The sequence below is a fragment of the Pimephales promelas genome, chromosome 4 (genome assembly GCF_988280905.1).
Source record: "Pimephales promelas chromosome 4, fPimPro1.hap1.1, whole genome shotgun sequence".
In the NCBI taxonomy this organism is placed as follows: Eukaryota; Metazoa; Chordata; class Actinopteri; order Cypriniformes; family Leuciscidae; genus Pimephales; species Pimephales promelas.
Genome location: NC_142772.1, coordinates 20,851,476 through 20,869,234, shown reverse-complemented (window position 1 = coordinate 20,869,234; position 17,759 = coordinate 20,851,476). Strand labels below are relative to the sequence as shown.

General features: G+C 37.7%; 1 protein-coding gene and 1 long non-coding RNA gene across 3 annotated transcripts; both read left to right on the top strand.

Moving 5' to 3' along the window:
* Positions 1-3,303: 3,303 nt before the first annotated feature.
* On the top strand, positions 3,304-5,766 carry gcnt4a (glucosaminyl (N-acetyl) transferase 4a). The gene is made up of 3 exons (XM_039661838.2): positions 3,304-3,430; positions 3,785-3,844; positions 3,954-5,766. Exon 3 carries the CDS (start codon positions 3,955-3,957, stop codon positions 5,242-5,244), a length of 1,290 nt encoding a protein of 429 aa, XP_039517772.2. The 5' UTR covers positions 3,304-3,430; positions 3,785-3,844; position 3,954; the 3' UTR covers positions 5,245-5,766.
* A 7,390-nt stretch (positions 5,767-13,156) lies between these two features.
* On the top strand, positions 13,157-17,457 carry LOC120471853 (uncharacterized). Of its 2 annotated transcripts, XR_016168285.1 has the most exons (4): positions 13,157-13,271; positions 13,563-13,657; positions 15,168-15,209; positions 15,298-17,457. It is a non-coding gene; the product is annotated as an uncharacterized LOC120471853 (long non-coding RNA). The 2 variants fall into 2 exon arrangements; XR_016168284.1 differs by lacking the exon at positions 15,168-15,209.
* Positions 17,458-17,759: the final 302 nt, after the last annotated feature.

The window sequence follows — 17,759 nt, the reverse complement described above, 5'->3', positions numbered from 1 at the left end:
TAAGGTACAGTATTTCATAAATAATTTGTGCTGTTCAAGATGTTGCCAGGAGACCATTTCAAAGTTAGTTTGGTGACTTTTATTGGATTTTTAATGCTCTAATTAAAATGTAGGGTTGTAGCCATAAGGCCTCTCTTTTGGAAAATGGGTCAATCAGAGACGCTAGTGGGAGAGTCTTCCTACTTCCAGAACAATGGGTTGAATCAGTCCCGGAGAGTCAATCCATAGTTCCTGTTACCTCAGATTTTGCCTGGAAAAGGGTAAGCCTATAAGACAGCCGTTTAAAGTGTTAGGCTAATATTTTCAATTAGATTTCTGATGCATGACTAAAATTGTAAAGCAATCATAAGACGATAAAACTGTCTTATGTGAATACTCTCACTAATGTGAGATTAGTACTATGGTTTAGTCGTGACCTTGAAACCATATCCGGGTTTTTTTACCACTTTTTTTTTTTACTTATCTTGACAGGTTATTTATCAATCGAAGTCACTGTGGAATTACATTTCAAGTGATTTGAATAGTGAAAAAACACCCAAGAGATCAGGAGAGCCGCAGTGTTGCAACAACACCAGTAAACCAGAACCTGCTGTAAAAGGTTTGTCAGCAAAGTCACTCAATCATGGACCAGCCTCAATACTCTTAAAGGAAAATAATGATTACAAAAAACATATGCAAGCAGGATCTGTGGCATGTTGTCAGTCAGAAACAAAAAAATGACAGAAATCTTTGTGGGTATCTGTGGTTTCAGGCTTTTGAGGGGTGTACAGTACACATGCAAAACACAGGGCTCGACATTAAGCCTTGACAGATTGTTACTTGTCTAGGAAACAAATTGGGTTTTTTTAATGATGTAAACATTATTTATCTAAGCAAATTTCTTATCAGTGTTCTATCAGCTTTTACATTTTAAAGGGATAGTTCACTTTGAAATTAATTTATTTATATGTTTTAGCTTACCTCAAGGGCATCCAATATGTACAGTAGGTGTCTTTGTTTCCACAGTATTTTCAATTTTGTCATTTTTTGGTCAAACGTTGTCTGTCAGTCATATAATGCAGTTTTAGGGGGTCCACCTCAAAGAGCATGCACAGAGAAGTCCAAATTAAACATGATTTAATGACTCGTAAATGTAAGTACACATTGATGGCCTAAGACACAAAACGAGCGGTTTGTGTGAGAAAACGAACAGTATTTATATAGTTTTTACCTCTTGTTAACAGCCATCGAACTGATCTGAATCAGATGTCCAACTGAACCGAACTGAACCGTCTCCAGACGTTACGCCAGAAGTGATCTCTTGCGCGTCTAAATCACCAACATGACATCATGACTTTTGCGTAAACATACACGCCACTTTCGAGTCAAGTGGCGTGTTATCTCTACACATTTTGAGCTATCCGTGTGTATGCGTGTATGTCTACGCCATTAACGTTCGCGTCATTCCGCGTGTCTGTACACGCCGTCAAATCTCCAGTCATAAATGCCATTAACCCCAGTGACGGTTAAGTTTAGGGATGGGGTTGAGGTAAGTCATATCTTTTTTTTTTACCTAGGATGGTAAGGGAACAGTCATAAATGCCATTAACCCCAGTGACGGTTAAATTTAGGGACGGGGTTGAGGTAAGTCATATATTTATATAATGTTAAGTCAACGGCGTTCATAAACACGCTGAAAAACGATTATGCGTCTTGATAGCACGCCAAAAATGGAAATACGAATTGGCGTGTCATTCACACGCTACTTCATGAGATCAGTCTGATGTCACGCATTGTTTACAGGGAGATTTCGGAAGTTTTACCTTTCACTAAACATATTTTGATATACGGGATTTCGATATATCTAAATATGTTTAGTGAAAGGTAAAACTCCCGAAATCTCTGTGTAAACAATGCGTGACGTAGACGTGCGAGAGATCACTTCCAGCGTAACGTCTGGGGACAGTTCGGTTCAGTTGGACATCTGATTCAGATCAGTTCGACGGCTGTTAACAAGAGGTAAAAACTATATAAATATTGTTCGTTTTCTCACACAAACCGCTCGTTTCGTGTCTTTAAATCATGTTTAATTTTGACTTCTCTGTGCATGCTCTTTGAAGTGGACCCCCAAAACCTGCATTATATGACTGACAGACAAGAACGGTTTGACCTAAAAATATCAAAATTGAAAATACTGTGGAAACAAAGACACCTACATCGTGGATACCATTGAGGTAAGCTAAAACATATCAAAAATTAATTTCAAAGTGAACTATCCCTGGGTGTGTGTGTGTGTGTGTGTGGGGGGGGGGGGGGGGGGGGGGTTCAGGCTTTTGAGGGGTGTACAGTACACATGCAAAACACAGGGCTCGACATTAAGCCTTGACAGATTGTTACTTGTCTAGGAAACAAATAGTTTTTTTTAATGATGTAAACATTATTTATTTAAGCAAATTTCTTATCAGTGTTCTATCAGCTTTTACATATTAAAGGGATAGTTCACTTTGAAATTAATTATATAGTAATTATATAGTAAAAGATATGCATATTTGTACAACTGCATTAAGTGGTGTTATCAGATTCTTTAAATATTTTTTGTTGTCATTACATTATACATGATTTGTCATATCCACTAAAGGAAAAAAAATTCACTTGCCCATTCAAAAATCCACTTGTCCCGGACAAACGTTAATGTCCAGCTGAAATTTAACCCCTGGTTACTTGGTAACAGCATGCCATAAATGTTTTCTAAACTTAAAATACCTGTAGAAATATTAATGTGATTAATATATGTAGTTAATACTATTTTGTTCAATGAGGCATTCATTTTGTTCTGCAGAACCATCCAGAAATGACGTTGGCCTATTCATGAACATCAGATCGATTCATTTGGTCAGCGATGAGGAGTTTTTTCCAAGCCATATGACGAACAGATACTGGGACTTAGCACTGAGTGAGGAGTGGAGCTTTGATACTTAGTTGCTTGTGTAGCAGAGAACACAGTGTTATATAGAAAGTTTGTTTCAAACGTTTATAATGTGTAAAAGTGTTCTTTTTCACTGTTGAATATGTGTGTGAAACGTCTTTGTACACCGACCAGTTTCAATGATAAGCTGATGATATTTATAATAAAATAAAAATACACAATAAGCTACCATTTCACTTTGTTATGTAGCCGGGTTAATCGAAACCCGTCTTATACGGGTTTCGATTATTTTAAATGTCTGTCTGTCTGTCTGTCTGTGTGTGCGCGCTTGCGAGCGATGCTTGGAAATGTTGTGTAACGATAGTTAACTTTTAAGACAAAGCCCCAGAGTGGGCGGACTGGACTTACTGTCGTTCACGCCTCAAATTGCCTTTCTTCAGTCACTGAAAGTGAAGTCATTCGGTGCCTGAATTTACTCATCTTAAACGGACTGCCGGTACGAGTTAGGCAATCTTAACAGCAGTCGTAAGTATCCTGATCTCGATTTTAAAGATCGATAAGACATTTAATTAATATTTTGATCACTTTTAATTTTGTTTTATTTTACTCAGAACGCGCAAATGTGTTGTCTAGTTATGCCGTATTTTATTTGTATTATATATCAAGTCATTCAATTGTTTGAATAGAGTTGCGGATATAACAAGTCAGCTTTTCTTGCGTTTCGGGCAGATTGATCTTTAATCTATGCGGCTCGTGCGATTTAAAGCTTTCCAATCAGCCTCAAGGTGGCAACTTTTTGCGATGTTAGGTAACGAATTGATTTAGATACCGCAAGGCTTTTACAATTAGGCTTTATTTTATGCGTTCTTTGTCACACAGGTTCATATATTGTAATGTTTGATGGCAGTGGCACAAAACAAAAGACCGGCAGTTTGCAAGGTAGGAACCAGTTAGGCTAAACTATGTAATACAACCAAGTATGAGACATCTCATGTCAGAAGATTAGCAGCTTTATTTCTAACTCTTATTTGAACTGCTTCTCCAACAGAATGAAAAGAAGATGTGCTATCTTACACTGGTTAAGATGCAAGTTCTATGTGTTTGTTGTGTCACTGTTTGTTGTGCTGAAGCTGGTGTACAGAACTATTTCAGTGGATGACAGTATCTACATTGAGCCCTATGGAGCTAAACAAAGATTACTCAGACCTCAGCCTCTGAATGGCATTAACTGCACAGCCATTTATGAACTGGAACCAGTGGAAATTGGGAAGTCGTTAGAGATAAGACGCAAAAATATTGTGGAAGTTGATGATAAGAGTATTGTTTCTTTCACTGCAGACTGCAAAAACTACATCGAAAAAAGGGGCTATAATGACATCTTTGTAACTGATGAGGAGTGCAGCTTTCCAATTGCATACTCTTTGGTGGTGCACAAGAACAGTGCAATGGTGGAAAGGATTCTTCGAGCCATTTACACACCTCAAAATATTTACTGCATTCATTATGACCAAAAGTCATCGGAAGATTTTATTGCAGCATTGAAGAATTTGGAGAAATGTTTTCCAAATGTCTTCATAGCATCTAAAATCGAGTCTGTTCAGTATGCACACATTACAAGACTTAATGCAGATCTCAACTGCCTTACAGACCTGCTGAGTTCACAGGTCAAATGGAAGTATGCTATCAATTTGTGTGGCCAAGACTTCCCGCTGAAGTCCAATTATGAGCTGGTGACTGAGCTCAGGAAACTGAATGGTGCGAACATGCTCGAATCAAGCAGGCCCAGTGAAGTGAAAAGGCAGCGGTTTCAGTTTCAGCATGAATTGAAAGATGTGTCATATGAATACCAGAAGATGCCCGTTAAAACCTCCAATCCTAAAGACCCACCGCCGCATGACATTGAGATGTTTGTTGGGAGTGCCTACTTTGTGTTGACACAGGATTTTGTGACGTACATTATGAACAATCAACTGGCGAAGGATTTTCTGCAGTGGTCAGCTGACACTTATTCTCCTGATGAGCACTTTTGGGCAACCATGGCTAGAGTGCCTGGAGTTCCTGGGGAGTTACCAAGATCTGAGCCAGACGTGTCAGATATAAAGAGTAGGACACGTTTGGTTAAATGGAAATATCTTGAAATCCGTTTGTATCCACAGTGCACTGGCGCACACAGACGCAGTGTCTGCATCTACGGTGCAGCAGAGCTCCGCTGGCTTCTGGAGGACGGCCACTGGTTTGCAAACAAGTTTGATCCCAAAGTTGACCCCGTCATTATTAAGTGTCTTGAAGAGAAACTTGAGGAGAAACAGCGTCAACAATGCCCCAAAAGGGTGTCTTAAAATGGGACTTTTCTTTTTTAGCTGTATTTTTGGTCAAAATATGTATGTCTGCTGCTGCACGTATGTCCGTTCAAAGAACCTGCTGATTGAAAGGTTAGCTGGACTTTCACCGAGCTATTCCTTTTCAATTTTCAAATGTTACCATACACCTATGCTAGGTCAGTTTGAAAGTGCCTTTCAGCTTCATCTTTTTTTTAAATCCGTCCAAAATATGAATTTATAGGTGCTTGAGCTATACGAAATATTTATATATTTAAATGTATTTAAACCAATACTGTCGGATGCATGAATACCCTCTCATTGTATTTTTTATTGAATTCTTCTATGGGGGAACACAGGGGCTTCAGCCAAAAAAGCATTGAAAGATGAAAACCATTTACCAGTATCTTGTAGTAGTAATAGTAATCTCAAAACAATATCTGTATCAAAACCAGAGTGATGCTGTGTCATTTGAAAATATCTGATGGTCTATATGTACATTCAATATTTAATGTTTCAAATAAAGCTATTTATCTATTGTAATTGAGTCACACCTGTGTACTGTCTATAAGTGATGGAAATATTAAGCAACTGTTCTGATATGTTGCGTAAGTGATGATAGAAGCTAAATTCTGGATGGCATACCATAATACTCTTATTTTTGTCTTTAGAATTTGTATATACACTTTCTGCGTTTTATATTATTAATTGTATATTACCAGTAGGTGGTGATTTGTGAAAAGAGTTATTTAATTCATTGAACCGATTTATTTAAAACAAAGATTAATTCAGGCATGAAACAACCAGCTGTGTTTCAGTGTTAATAACTCATACAGTCAAACTATTTGACTAATTCGGAAACGAGTGACGGTTTATTACACTGTGGTTAGTTTTTAACTATTGTTATTGGCAAAAATAGATAAAAGAAGTAACTTGCAATATTGTGTCTAAAACGTAAGTTGCTTGATATTTGCTTCTTGTTTATTGAACTGTTGCACAAACAGTTTTACACGCGCTGTCATGTTGCTGGCCTGAATATCATCATGTGCTATATGATATTCACAACAACACTCTTGCTTGTTTGATAGTATAACAATTCTTAACTATTCATAGTTAAAGTAGGCTTATGAAATTTGCTCTTGTTGAGTTTTATTTGCACTAGAAAGGTGTACCTTGTTTAAATAAGCGATTTATACGATGAGATTAATCTTTATTGTCATTGTATAACTCAGCATATAATAAAATGTGTGAGCACTGCTCCTTTCGATGTTGACATAAAACAAACTAATAACCATACCAAAATACAACTAAACTAAATTGTTATTATGCACTGTAAAAATATATTGTTGGTTCAACTTATAAAAAGTAAGTTACCTAGTTGCCTTAAAATTCTGAGTTCATTTAAACAAAATAGATGTAGTTAAAGGGATAGTTCACCCCAAAATTAAAATTCTGTCAGTAATTACTCACCCTCATGTTGTTCTATTTATATATTTAGATATTTTTTGATTAAATCTGAGGGCTGGATCACTACTCCATTGGCTTCTTAAAGGGATACTCCACCATTTTTTTTTTTCATATTAAACTATGTTATTCCCTTAACTAAGATGAGTTGACACATACCTCTCTCGTGCGCACGTCTCAGTGCTTGCACTTAATCACTCTGTCTTGCGGCAAACTTTGTTAGCACTTAGCTTAGCCCAGTTCATTCATTAGGATCCAAGCAGAGAAGCAACAAAACACCTCCACATTTTCCCTATTTAAACGAGTAGTGTAACTCGACCAAAAATGGTGACACAAAATAAATTGTTGCATGTAAAGTGGATAACTAAATGTAAGGCGGAATACCATAGCAAGTGCTTGGGAGTTCGACTTGCCGCATATATATCCAACGCGTTCTCATCCTAGGGCGTCATATAGTGACACTTTCCAACACATGGCACCCTTTAGCGTCAATATAACACACAGAGAGCTTTGTTCGGTTATGGTAGGTTTAGGTTTAGGGTTAGACCACTAGGAGGTGCCTTCTGGCCCATTTATATCTGTGTCTCATATTGACGCTAAAGGGTGCCATGTGCATTGGATGCACTCTAAAAAATGCTGGGTTGTTTTAACCCAACTTTGGGTCAAATATGGACTAACCCAGCCGTTGGGTTAAATTTTTACATTACATTTTTAACCCAACATTTCGGGTTTGTCCATATTTGACCCAAAATTGGGTTAAAACAACCCAGCATTTTTTTAGAGTGTGTAGACGAAATGTCAAAAGCGTCAGTATATGACACCTTGGGATGAGAAAGGGCTGATATATCTATGGACTCGGTGCAGTCATATCACTCTAGAGAGGGAGAGGATTTTTCAGGAGTGATGATATTACTGCGCCCAGTCAAAGTGCTCCCAAGTACTTGCAATGGTATTCTGCCATTTAATATGTAAAACAGTGGGATCGAAGGGCCGGCCCAGAAAAGTTAAAGACATCGTTAAAATAGTCCAAGTGACTACAGTGGCTCAATCTCAAATATTCATTTCCTTCTCTGTGGGCCGTGAGATTTCACATAGTGAAACTGCGCAACGCTTCTGTGCTGTACGTCACATGTAGGCTCACGATTGGCCGCCGCTGGTCATGTGTGTGATGACTGTTACATACAACCTAGCAGTTTCACGACGTGAGGAAGGTTTGTTTTTTTCTGTAGTCACTTGGACTATTTTAACAATTTCTTTAAAAACTTTTATGGGTCGGCAAATTTCAATCCCTTAAGAAGCCTATGGAGGAGTGATCCAGCTCTCAGATTTAATCAAACACATCTTAATTTGTGTCCGAAGATGAACGACAGTCTTATGGGGTTGGTGCAACATGCATGAGGGAAGACCAATTTTTCATTTTGGGCTGAACTAACCCTTTAATACAATAAAGATGATTGGTTTAATAAATAGAAACTCAAAATATTATGTTATCTTAACCACATTAATTATCTAAGTCGATTTGACAAAAGATAAGAAGTTGTGATAACAAATCATGAAAATATTTTTTTACAGTGATAGAGTGCATAGCTCAAAGTAACATATTTGGTACATGTTGGATAGGTACACAAAAGTGTAGATATTAGTCCCTTAATGGTACATTAGAACATTTTTAAATGGTACCAACCCTGTGAAAGCTTTTGTACCATTTTTTTTAGAGGCTGTTGAATCCACCGTCTGTTGAGTCAAAGCTCATAGCAGTCTTTAAAGTGGAGATGCAAGACCAATAAGTAAGCTTTCATTTCTTGGCTCAACAAGTCAGTGGCTGGACAAAAGCACCTTAACTTTTCACTGCAACAAGACACCCAAGTGTACACACTGAATGAACTCCCAAAAGCCACTTTTTTATAACTGATATGTCCCTTAAGACATTTTAAAAACAGCCATATTTAAAGGTAGCTTGTAGAAACATTTCATTATTTTTGGAAGTTGGATGAAAGTTGTCAAATACTAGAATAGACATTTTAGTAATTTTAACTCAAATCTTTTTAAACATTTTTATTTAAATCTGTTAGTGCCAATGTCCCGAGTTTGCCCTCTGCCAGTCTGTCTGTGTTTGTTACCAGGGGCTGGAAACAGAGCTCCTGAACCTACTTTTCAGAAAGGTTTCCTCTCTAAGACGTGATTGTACAGCATGTTTGACCACTGAGGTAGCAAGCGAGGCTCTATTTCCTCAATCTAAATGCAGTACGACCGGCCCATAAGGCTCCGTCATAATGCTGACAGTGTAAGTTAACGCACCCTGGAATGTAGATGCCTGCCATTTAAACCCTCACAGTTTTTTCTTATGTCTCAGACCCCACATTGATGAAAATAGTACAGAACGCCCTCTGTGTAGATTTATTTACTTAATGTAAGTTACTGCCCTGCAATCAGCAGTTTGTGAGTACTAAAAAATGCCACTTCACAAATGGTCTGGAACATTAGCCAGTGTCAATGTGTTTCCTAAAAAGTCTGCCATGAGCAAGTCGCTTCTAGATAAAGATAAAGGAAAAATGCCCTGTTGTTTAAGAGGAATGAGGCCAGTTTGAAAAAAAAAAAAACAGTACATGGGAACGGACAACGCGTTCCCCTCCTTTAAAGTCATATAGAACGCTATATGACAAAACGGCGCTATAGTACGCACATGGCACCCGTTATCGTTAATATAACACGTGCTGCGAGGGCTAAGTTTAGGTGTGGGGTAGGGTGTGCGTGTCATATTCACGCTAAAGGATTTATAACGTCTTGGGTTCGCGTGTTATATTAACGATAAAGTGCCATGTGCGTATATATAGCGCCGTTTTTGACGTTAAAGGATGAGAACGGGCTGGAACGGATTGAAAACAGGATAGAGACAGCAACGACTCACCTACACAGAGATATAATATACATTCCAGCAGGCTGGAGACAATGCCCCGGACATCAACTTGATCACATAGTCAACATGCAAATGTTAACCTATTCCAACATTTTATTGCGATGTCATGTTATGCACTAAAGTTCTGCAATGGCATGACTAAAAACACATATGAACTGATATAATGAACTTTCATACACAGGAAAACATCTGGCGTTGGTGGTATTGTGGATTCATTGTGAAACTAAAACACCATTTGCATGGTCTCATTTGTTAACTTTTGAGGCAAAGCAGACAAATGTGTTGTAACTGATTTGTATTTTTCTGGTTACACTTATAGGTGTCTTTAACTTCAAAATTGTTTGGTACAATGTAACAATGTTGCCATTGATGTTTGGTGAGGGACAGGGTCAACAGTGTAATTGTAAATGTTACAGAAATTACTGCATTTCAGCAATTACATGTCGTCACATCTGGTTTGTGTTTAAGTTTAGTTTGAGTTGGTTTTGCACTGCACTCAGTGACACATGCAGGTATTTAAATACAAATACAATGTAAAACATGTAATGTAATGTAGGACACTTAATATAAAGTGGGACCAATTTTCCTTTATTCCTAAGAAAACAACATGTTGCTATGGCCCTGTGCTTAATTTTCTGCATTTAACACGTCACACTTTTAAACATTGTTGGTTTATATGGGTGATTAATATGGGTTGTCAATGGGTGATTTATAATTTAGGCTGAATGTGTGTGTAAATGTTTCTAGTTTGTCTAAGGCAGCAACTGTACAAGACTTTTGCTCACACTATTTTCCACATTTTAAGTCTGGACAAATACAAGCTAGTTGAGGAAAATCAGAGCCAGTCAGCATATTTTGGCCAGTCTGGGTTGTCACATTTCCCAGAAATTCAGGATGGACACAGACTCCGCTTTTTTTTAGCTTCAAAAGACTAAAAGTCTAATCTAAGAATATCAAACATGTTTTATATTTTGAGTTGATTTCAGAACACGTTGTTTTAATTTGTCTTGCATCTCCTAGCACTAAGTCGCGTGCTCTGTGTGAGTTTGTTGTGTTCAGAACGACTTGAAAGTCTGTGTTATTCCTCTGTAACCAAGTCAAGATGCCAAGTAAAGTTATGTATTCCAGTCTTTTTGTGTGTGTGTGTGAATCCAAGACTGATTTGACTGGTTCGGGATCAGTACATGCAAAACTTTTTAACTCATGTGTTCAGATGTTTTTAATATGACATTTTGAAAGCAATGGTGAACAAAAAGGAAACTGTTTCATGAAGCATTACCACACCATGAACCTAAGCAAGCCATTTCCTTTTTATGACGGGGTGGTGTAAAAAGCTGAATATTTCCACTCTCAAAGCATTTGCGTCACCACAGAAGAAATATCATCAGCCTTCATGGGTGATAATAAAAAAGACGGGCACTAGAGCTTAAGTACAGTTTCTAGAACCTGAGGGTAGAAAAGTCCAAAATGAGAGGTCATCCATTGTACCGATGTGCAAGCCTTCACTGAGACCACACCTCTGTGTTATTCGTGCTAGTGCTATTTAAGGATGTGACATTATTAGCACAACCTTGTGTAGGCTTCCTTACTGCCAGAAAGAATCTGGTGTGAAAACTCATTTAAGTTGACTGCAGTCAGTTTTTATCCTCTCTGTCTACACCAGCCCCTTAAAGTCCCACAAAACCATCTTAAAATTATTTTCATAGTCGTTCAAAGCAAAGGACTATGTTCACAGAGTTGATAAAGCGAGTTGCTAAAACTAGGTATACGTAAGTAAAAAAAAATAAATAAATAGATTTTTGTCAATTCACAAGCTTAAGAAGACTTAAGCTGTTTTAACTGAAAGTAACTTGTGCTGACATAACCTTAAAATATATCAGTGCCATTGTTTTTTTCTCAAGATGCACACCAGTAATGTTTTTTTCTAAGGTGTGATTGTAAAACCGGCTATACGACGTCACACATTTTTTGTCACATACAGCAAACATCTTCTCCCTATCTGCTAGCTGCCTGTCCCCTGAACACACTGTAAAAATGCGGTCTCAGTAGACAGGCTCCACAAAAGTCAACAAAAACAAACTGGGCAAACTCGCACCACAAAACATAACAACCAGTTTTCTATTACCCTATTAAAAAAAAAATAAAAGAATGAATAGGATATATTTGGGTCTTTTTCAAATTGGGTCTTTTTTGGTTCTTTACAATTTCCCCTAATTCTTTGGTGCTTTTTTTTCCTTACTCAGGACATATTGAAGATACAAAATGAGTTGAGTTTGCTTCTGTTGCAATGTGTTCAACCTTCTTTTCATAAAATGACTAAATCTAAACCCATTCTCTTCTCCAAATGATACTCCACCCAAAAATGAAAATTCTGTCATCATTTATTTTAGGCTACTCACCGTCAGGTTGTTGCAAACCTGTATGAGTTTCTTTCTTCTGCTGAACACAACGGAAGATATTTCAGCCCATTCTCACTCCCAAGGCGTCACCTAACTGACGCCTTGGGAAGCATTTGGACATGCTTCAATATCTGACGCTTTAGGCGCCCTTTAGCGTCAGTTAGATGACGCCCTAGGATCGCGTGTACCCTACCCACACCTAAACCTAACCGCGTCCTCTAACAGACGCTTTCCTTTAGCGTCAGTTAGATGACGCCGTAGGATCGCGTCATGTAAGTGACGCTAAAGGGCGCCCAAAACGTCAAATATTGAAGCATGGTCAAAGGTGACGCCTTGGGGTGAGAATGCGTTGGATATTTTGAAGAACGATTGGAACTTTGGCACCAATGACTTCCATTGTATTGTTTTTCTACTATGGAAGTCAATGGTGCCAAACAACTGTTTGGTTCCAATCGTTCTTCATAATATCTTCCTTTGTGTTCAGCAGAAGAAAAACACTCAGACAGGTTAGCGAACCTGCATTCTTTATTCCCATTTCAGAAAGTTGGCAACCCTATCCTGTCCCTCCACCCACAAGAGACAGCTGTTATCACTTGACCAACTTACGCAAACTTGCTCGTCCTCCAAACGTTGCTAAACCACGCCCTCTAGCCACAAGGGCCTTGATATATATAGGCTCTTCACCGTGCTTACGCTGTGGTTGCAATGTCAGAGTGTGTTTATATGTACCTCTATTTCAGTCAAACTATAACAATAATTTGACTTTCAAAGTGTCATGTAAATGTTTTAGTCTGCCTGAAATAAGCCTACCGTTTCAGCTTTTGTGAAATCGGACCAACATATCTTGATAATGTGATTGTTACTTGGCTTTGTTCAGCATGTAAACACACTAATCAAACAGTTGCCCTCACTGCTTGCAGAAATGACACACAATGTGTACAATCTTTCACATCACATTATACCAAGCCCTTTATTGCATAGTGTTACCATATGGCAACAATTACTTTATCTTAATTTTCTAAAAAGCTGTGATGATATAAAATCTATTTTTCTACAGTTAGTTGTGCAAAAGGGGATTTTTACTTTGAAGGAAACACAATTTAGGAGGATATCCTGTTTCAGGATATCCTGTTTGCCAGTCCTTTGGGCTCATGGACATTGAAATGGAAACAACATCACTGTCTGACACTCCCCAAGATAGCCTTTTACTCCGAATATTGGAAAGTTTTCATCAAAAAAAAAAAAAAAAATTGAAATCACTATCTGAGGTAAGTAAACTTTAGTTTTTTTAACATTAAATTCAGTTTTGATTTTTGATTAGATTTTTTTGTAAAATGCTAAAATACATTTGTTGCCATATGGCAGCTACATGCAAATATGGAAATGTCCTGGTGCATTCAACCTAATGGAGTCCCATTGAGTTGAACTCTGAGACTATGTTTACAACTTTTGCTTATATTTTAAAGGCAAAAACATTATAATGAAATTAAGAAATGGTACCAAGGCATTGTATTACACATGCTTGTCATGACCCTGGTAAATGCGTGGCTACTTTACAGAAGAGACTGCCAGTCCCAGATGCCAGATATTGCCCATCTCACACTGTTGGACTTCAAAAGCAAAAGTGGCCTCATGCTTGTGCATAGAGAGTAAGGTGAGAAACAAGAGGAAGGGGAGACCTTCACAGACTGTTTCGGTAGGGAAAAATAAAAGAGGGCCACAACGCTTTGTCCTGCCAGATTCTGTCTGCAGAGACCGCACAGACCATTGTATATCTGTTCCGCACAGACCATTTTTTCATTTCAAGTAATAAAAACATGCAAAACATTTTCATTTCATGCATGGGTTAGGCCTGACAAAATCAATACAAAATAGAAGTTATGTAAAATCAAACTCTTCCCATGAACAAGATGTTTGAGTCTCCGCTCTTTGACCGACTCCGAACACTGTCATCATATTTATAATCACCGCTATAATCACGTCCATTGTGGGCCTGGTGATGGAGGCTCCAGTGTCAATGACAGATGACCAGAGCCACGCTGACTAGCAAGACAAGCCCCGTCACTCAGCATCGTGCGTGGAGTCAGCCTGGCCAACCAACCGACCAAACTGCAACAAAGAGTCTATTTATTCTTCTTGCTCGTTCGGAGCACTCGCCAACCCTCCGGGCTAAGCTTGTGCACCCCAAGGACATTTGATTTTTTAATTAGATTGGAAAAAAGAACATGACAGCAATGAGCTCTACAGCTCTTCCTATTTAAAATCTAATCAGAGTCATGAAAATGCCACTTGGCAAGTTTGTATCAGGAAATATACTACCAGACTTTGAGCGAGTCCCTGTTGTAACATCCCGCCTAGTGCAGTAATATGTTACACAAGATTTGAATGTATTGCCATGAGTAAATATTGATACGTATTAGAACATGTTGAATTATATAATGTAGGCCTACATGCATTGTGTGAGAAAATGACATCTTCCCTTAGTCAAAACCAGCGAGTCATTGACTCTGGAATTCAAGTGTTACTGGGAGCCTATTATTTAAATATGTTTTGTGCAATGAAATCCTAATATGAAAGGCAAGGCTAAAATAAAGTAATCATGAGTCAGTATTGAAACGCTTTAGATTATTGACTTATTCTTACTCATTTTGTGAGTCAATTACATCTCAATTGGGCAAACCTTGGTTGTGGATCATCTCTGGAAATTCAAGTATTACCAGCATTATTCAAAAGCTGTAAGTCAGTCTTGTTTGGATTGTGGAAAATGAGAATGCAGACTGCTTGCATGAGAGAAATTGTATGGAGACATAGCCTATTTGAGTCCACTGAACTTTGTTTGTCAAGCATTAAGACTGGCTTGACGACCTTTGGTTTGCGACAAACACGTCCTTTTTGAAAACACAATGTGATGGGCACAATGAGAGAACTTTAAATACCTGTCCTGGACAAACTAACAGAACCTCGCACCTCACGTCACAGCTTGTGAAGGCCTATTCTTTAAGCAATGGCAATAATCTTCAAAGAAATGTGCCCTATCATGATCAACATGAGGGCACCACTGAAACCCAACACCTAACTCGCAGTCTTAGTGACACAAAGAGACAATTGTTGAGGCAGCGGATCATTTTCCGCCCTGATGTAATGGCTTCCTCTGCATTCTATAGGGTGGGCAAGCAGGTGGCCGAGTAATTAAAGAATATTGCAAGGTGGGCTTATCAATAAATTAAAATGGGGGGCAGAGTTTCTTTCAATTATTGATATGAAGTCTTATGTATCCTGACTCTTCTTCTGCAGGTGGTTACAGGTCACTGACACCACAGAGGGTGATTGCCAGTGGGGGGAGAAGAGCAGACATAACCTGTGGCGACAGAGACATATAGGGGCTTCCTGCACACCTAGCGATGCTAGAAAAAGTGTGTAAAGAAATTAAGACATAAAAGTGGAGTGGGGTTAAAGAAAGCTTCCACTTTTTTTGCATTTTGCTTTGATCCAAGTGGAGAAGATAGAATATAAGGCAACTGCGATAGCTATCAGAACAAGAGTTTTTTTTTATTTTTATTAAATGTATAACCGAGGCCTGAATGTTGGCCAAGCAGCTAAAGCTGAAAAAAATATTGTACACTCCATAAAAAAGTCTGTAAAAACAGGGCATAATGTAGGCTTCTGTGTTTTGAAGGAATTTTCCACGCTGACTTTTCACAGTTGTTACACATATCTTGAATTATGTCTCGCATTGTGTTTTCTCTTGTCTAAAGTTCTAGACAGGATTGGCAGTTGGTCTTTAAACCCACCCATTTATTATAAATATATATAGGGGAGATCAAGATGTAACATGGGTATGTTGCTGTATCTAATGTAGAATCCTGTTTGATCATGTTTTCACCCCGAGCTAAAATTCAAATATCATATTTGCATATTTTGTTAAAGTGAACACAGTGAAGCCAGACATACAATAGAAAGTTTGAATCTCAGGACAAGGTTATATTTAATAAATGCCAGGTCAGGGCTTTATAGTGTCAGGGCTATAAGAGTTATAACATTTTTGTTTTACTTTATAGCCTACATTTCTGTTGTTTGAAAGGTAGCCTATGTGTCTATACAGAAACTGACTCACAAAAATAAATAAATCCACCCGGAAAATGTCCAGGTTAAAGTGTAAAACAGCTTGACTTTCAGTCACACCGTGATCTAAAATGAATATTGCACGCCATCTAGTGTCAGGAAATGGAACAGCGCAAGCACACTAATACAATTTCTCATTAATGTTAAAAGATACATTGAAAATGAACACAAACAACAAGGAATCATTAATCAACTTTTGCATTTTTTTTTTGCACAGAAAACATGTATTTTAAAAAAACTCTCATTTTAAAAACAATCTAATTCCATGCTCATCAAAAATCTTGGACTCACACCTTTATTATAATTTGTATGACAAAATAATGTACATATGGCAGGAACAACAACTCTTTGGAGATGAAACAATGTGGCTGAGATTTCTATAAAAGTAGCCTATTGTTTGCTGAGAAAAACCAAGTTGGGGAAAAAAACAAGAAAGAAACTTATGGAGTTGGAAAACTGTTTGGTTCAGAGGTTGACCTTCCATCCTGAATCAGAGTAACGCAAAATGGAGTAACGTTTTGACTGGTATGAAAACAAGGCTGTGAGGGATGCACATTCATTTGTTCAGCTGATGATAGACCATATCAAAAACCAGGACACTCGGCCCAGCAAACAGATACTCAAATGATACTCGAAGTTTACTCAAAGATGCCTTATTAATTTCAATACGTTTAAAGTAGGCTATGCCTCCTTGTATGGATAGAAATTGATCTATTATCACAGAGGTTTCTCAAAATGTTTTATTATGACAGGTTTCAAAAATAATGAATGAAATAATGATAGAAATAATGTCTCTTCTGTATTAAATTTAAAATAAATATATAAATAATATATAACTAAGAAATACCTCCAAATTGAACAAAAATAGCTATCACAAACTTACAAAAGCAAACTAACAAAATATAATTATATATTTAGTTGTCATCCTCTTTATCTTGTTTTTCTTCCTCATCCTCCCCATTTCAACGCATTCTCACCCCAAAGCGTCACCTTTGACCATGCTTCAATATTTGACATTTTAGGCGCCCTTTAGCGTCACTTACAGGACGCGATCCTATGGCGTCATCTAACTAGTGCTGGGCAGATCGAGGCTTTGTGAAGCAATGAAACAGTTGAAGCAAATGTGCTATATTGATTCGAGGCTTCGAATCAATCCGACACCCGTCTCCATGGTGACACCTAGTGGTCAATTGCAGGTGTTGATCTGAAACAACCTTTACAACAATGTGTTTTTTTATTATTGTATTTTTTAAATATATGATTGTAACCTGTAGTCTCTTCACATTGCATAATGTTATTTTGGTCATAAAAAATTAATATTAATAAAACAAATCAAGCCACAATGTCTCACTTTCTTATAGATTTTTATTTAAAAATATTAATTTCTCTTCTGTTGTTTCTATTAATCTGTCTATATTGTGCACACAGAATGCCTATTCTTAAAGTCTTGTGCTGTTTTATGAAGGCAAAAAGCCATATAATGGTTTCGATTTTAGTTCATTGGAAAAATATAACGCTAGAGACAATATATATATATATATATAAATATATATATGTGTGTGTGTGTGTGTGTGTGTGTGTGTGTGTGTGTGTGTGTATGTATGGGGGGGGGGGTGTTTTAAGCAAAAACAGGC

What these genes read in the sequence shown, in the direction of transcription:
- gcnt4a (XM_039661838.2), top strand. Translation starts at nt 3,955, where the DNA reads ATGAAAAGAAGATGTGCTATCTTACACTGGTTAAGATGCAAGTTCTAT.